The following is a 3,774-nucleotide window of genomic DNA, read 5'->3' as shown; positions in this document are numbered from 1 at the left end:
CCTACTTATTTTACAAATTTATCGTCTAAGCAACTCATGAAACCTACCTATTTGCCAAATGATGCTTCCTGCCTACATGTTTCACTTGTTTTAAAATAAAAAAAAAATTAAACATCATGTGATATCAACACAAGCAAACACAGTAGGAAGGACGTACTACAACAAAAAGGCTTTAAGCTACGAATTTTTTTGTTGCTAAAAACCTAGAAATTGTTGTAGTATATGTTTAGCAACGGAAGAAAATTGTCGCCACGATCATCGTGGTAGGCATGTCGCGCTTGATTTTAGGTGACAATTTGTTAAATTTTGTTGCTAAATCTGGCGACAAACCAAACATGGGATTGTTAGATGAACTACCAATCTGTATATGCAGAAGTACATCACTTATTCTCATTTGCCTTGATTATTGCCAATAGACTAAGAATCAAATTGGAAAATTTCGGTCCAAATTTCTAACTTTTGTTTATTTAATGTAAAATGAATTGGGGCAAAATGACAAGTAGACTAGTGTGAATCTCCCTTTGGAAAAGTCACCAAACAAAAACATTCTTGCAGTACATTATAAATGCTGGTATTACACAAAATAAACAAAAGTCTTATCATACAAAATAGGCTAGCTTTTGTTTATGTCTTGTATTTTTCAATGGTGGATTATATAATAACTTAATAAATTTCCTCCAGTAGGAATTAAACATTAATTAATTTAATCACTATTAGTAGATGTCTTTATTGTTCTTTAAATTCCCCAAATATTATTTCAGTCTTCTCTCCCAATGTGCGAATGTTTATTCTATTTCGTGTCTTATATTTTCTAATCAAGTTGATCAAGTTTGTCTCTATGTATGGTGGATAGTTCATAATCTTTCTAATTGTATGATGTAGATGGATAAGAGTTGGATTCATCATCCTAATAGGTTGTCAACTAAATATGCCAACGGTGTGCGCTCATTTATTGAAATTGCTCGAAATCATGTTGATAGTGATGAGAACACACGTTGTCCATGTCGTAAGTGTCTTAATGCCTTTTTTGAGTCAATTAGTGTTGTTAAGAAACATCTTTTTATGAATGGATTTTCGAGGACATATGAAAATTGGATTTTTCATGGAGATAGTCTATTTGACGCTGTAAGAGAGCCAACCGATCCAATGCATTCTACTGACATGGACCAACCAACTTCTAATGGTGTAGACATTAATGATGATATGTTAAATGTGTTAAATGATGTTTGTCGCCCTGCTACCTCCACTAGTTTCAACCAAGATAACATTAATGTAGAAGCAGATGCAATTGATGAGGAAAATAGTAACAATGAGCATGAACCTTTTGATCATTTATATAGTGAGGCAGGGAAGAAGTTGTATCCAGGTTGTAAATTATCTACTTTAACTTTTGTGGTTAGGCTAATGCATTTGAAGGTTCTCAGCCTTTGGAGCAACAAGTCACTTGATATGTTGCTTACACTGTTGAATGAGGTGATACCAAAAGGTTTAAGTTTGCAAAAAAAAACACCTATGGTGTTAAAAAAATGTTACAGAACCTGGGACTTGGTTGTGAAAAGATTCGTGCGTGCAAATATGATTGTGCATTGTTTTGGAAAGAAAATGAGAAATTGGAAAATTTTCCTGTATGTGATGAATCTCATTATAAGTTGAATAATGACAATGGGCAAAAGATACCACATAAAGTTCTTAGATACTTTCCTTTGAAGCCGAGATTGCAGAGATTATTTATGTCGAGGCATACATCGGTTGATATGCGGTGGCATAATGAGAAGCAAGTTAATGATGGTGTGCTTCGACATCCAGCTAATGGGGAGGAATGGAAAGAGTTTGATAGGTTATATCCATCATTTTCTAGTGATGCACGAAATGTTTGATTGGGACTTGCTTCAGATGGTTTTAATCATTTTGGTAATATGTCTAATTCGTATATATAGCATGTGGCCAGTTATTCTTGTACCTTATAATCTACCACCATGGAAATGTATGAAAGAGTCATACTTGATGATATCTCTTCTTATACCAAGGCCACAATCACCTAGTAGAGAAATTGATATGTTTTTACATCCATTAATTGAAGAACTCAAAGAGTTATGGTTGGTTGGTGTGTTGACATTTGATTTTTCAATTGGCAAGAGTTTTCAAATGCATGCTGCTCTCTTATGGACAATTAACGACTTTCCAGCATATGGAAATTTATCGGGTTTGAGCACTAAAGGTTATATGAAATGTCCAGTATGTAACAAGGAGACTTCATCTACGTGGTTGAGAAGTAAGATATGTTATACAGATCATCGACGATTCTTACATCCTGGGCATGCATGGAGACGGAGTCGACTACACAATAATAAACTAGAAACTCGAGCTACACCGAGGGAGTTATCAGGGGTCGATATTTTGAATCAATTAAGAAGTGTTGAGATGGTGAAATTGGGAAAGAACCCAAGTAGTCAAGATAGAAAGCGAAAACGTACACCAGTAGAATTGAATTGGACCAAAAAAAATATTTTCTTCGAATTGGAATAGTGGTCATCTTTAAAAGTACGACATAATATAGATGTCATGCATGTGGAGAAAAATATTTGTGATAATGTTGTTGGGACAATTTTGTGCATTGAAGGAAAACTGAAGGATACTGATAAAGCTCGAATGGATTTGCAAGATACGAACATGAGGAAGGAATTGCATTTGGTGAAGATTGATGATAAATACACTAAACCACGTGCAACATACACTTTGACACTGCAAGAAAGAAAAGTCTTTTGTAAGTTTCTCAAGACGATTAAATTTCCTGATGGTTATGTAGCTTATATATCAAAAAATGTAAGTGTTAATTAAAGATGATAAACTTGGATCACTTAAAAGTCACAATTATCATGTTTTACTTCAATGAATTCTTCCCATTGGCATTCGAAAATTTTTGCCATGTAACATTTATATTGCATTGGTGGAGTTATCTTGTTTTTTTCAACAAATTGTGCAAAGTCAGTTACAAAGGATGTGTTGCACATGTTGGAGGAACAAATCGTGTTAATACTTTGTAAATTAGAAATGATTTTTATGATTTTTCCACCAGCCTTTTTTGGTATCATGGTTCATGTAGCTGTTCATTTACCACGTGAGGCAAGACTTGCAGGACCAGTTGGATTTCGATAGATGTATCCAATTGAAAGGGCTTTAGGAACTTATAAATCTTATGTAAAGAATAAAGCAAGACCCGAAGGCTCTATTGCCGAGGCATACATTGTTAATGAGTCACTGACATTCTGTTCTATGTATCTTCAAGATATTGAGACTAAATTCAACTGACCAGGGTGTAATTTTGATGACAATGACAAAGTTAGTGATGCATCTATTTTCAAGCATAGAGTTAGTCCATATGGTGGGAGGCAACTAATGCAGTTACCACAAGCAGAAATTGATAAAATACATTGGTACGTTCTTAATAATTGTGTGGAATTACGTGATTATTTAGAGTAAGTGATATTTTGCTAACCTTGTGAATTTTTTGTTTTAATGAGGTTTTTATTTTGTCATTTTATATGATATGTTTTAACTTTGTTTAATCTTTTGTTGTATCTTATGAAAAAATGTTTAGTGAGAACATGCTTGAATTAGAAAAAGAAAGTGAAGGCACTAATATTTTAGAGGTTGAAATATTGAAAAGCAAACAAAAATGTCTCCTGACTGGCTTGAACATCAGGTAAGTCGTCGAATATTTTGGAGTCTTATTATTTTGTATTTTTTTATGGTTTTCAACTTTTATATTGATCA

At 33.6% G+C, this 3,774-nt stretch overlaps 1 protein-coding gene across 1 annotated transcript; it reads left to right on the top strand.

The window, feature by feature from the left end:
- Positions 1–882: 882 nt before the first annotated feature.
- On the top strand, positions 883–1,877 carry LOC116119394. Its single transcript, XM_031405335.1, has 2 exons — positions 883–1,473; positions 1,536–1,877. The coding sequence occupies exons 1-2, from the start codon at positions 883–885 to the stop codon at positions 1,875–1,877; spliced, it is 933 nt and encodes a 310-aa protein (XP_031261195.1).
- The last annotated feature ends 1,897 nt before the right edge of the window (positions 1,878–3,774 follow it).

This window comes from Pistacia vera, unplaced genomic scaffold (assembly GCF_008641045.1).
Source record: "Pistacia vera cultivar Batoury unplaced genomic scaffold, PisVer_v2 Contig889, whole genome shotgun sequence".
In the NCBI taxonomy this organism is placed as follows: Eukaryota; Viridiplantae; Streptophyta; class Magnoliopsida; order Sapindales; family Anacardiaceae; genus Pistacia; species Pistacia vera.
This window is presented reverse-complemented; position numbering and strand designations above follow the sequence as displayed.

Coding starts and splice junctions, on each gene's coding strand:
- LOC116119394 (XM_031405335.1), top strand. CDS start 883: ATGGATAAGAGTTGGATTCATCATCCTAATAGGTTGTCAACTAAATAT. Junction 1,474..1,535: donor TGCTTACACTGTTGAATGAG/GTGATACCAAAA, acceptor AAAATGTTACAG/AACCTGGGACTTGGTTGTGA.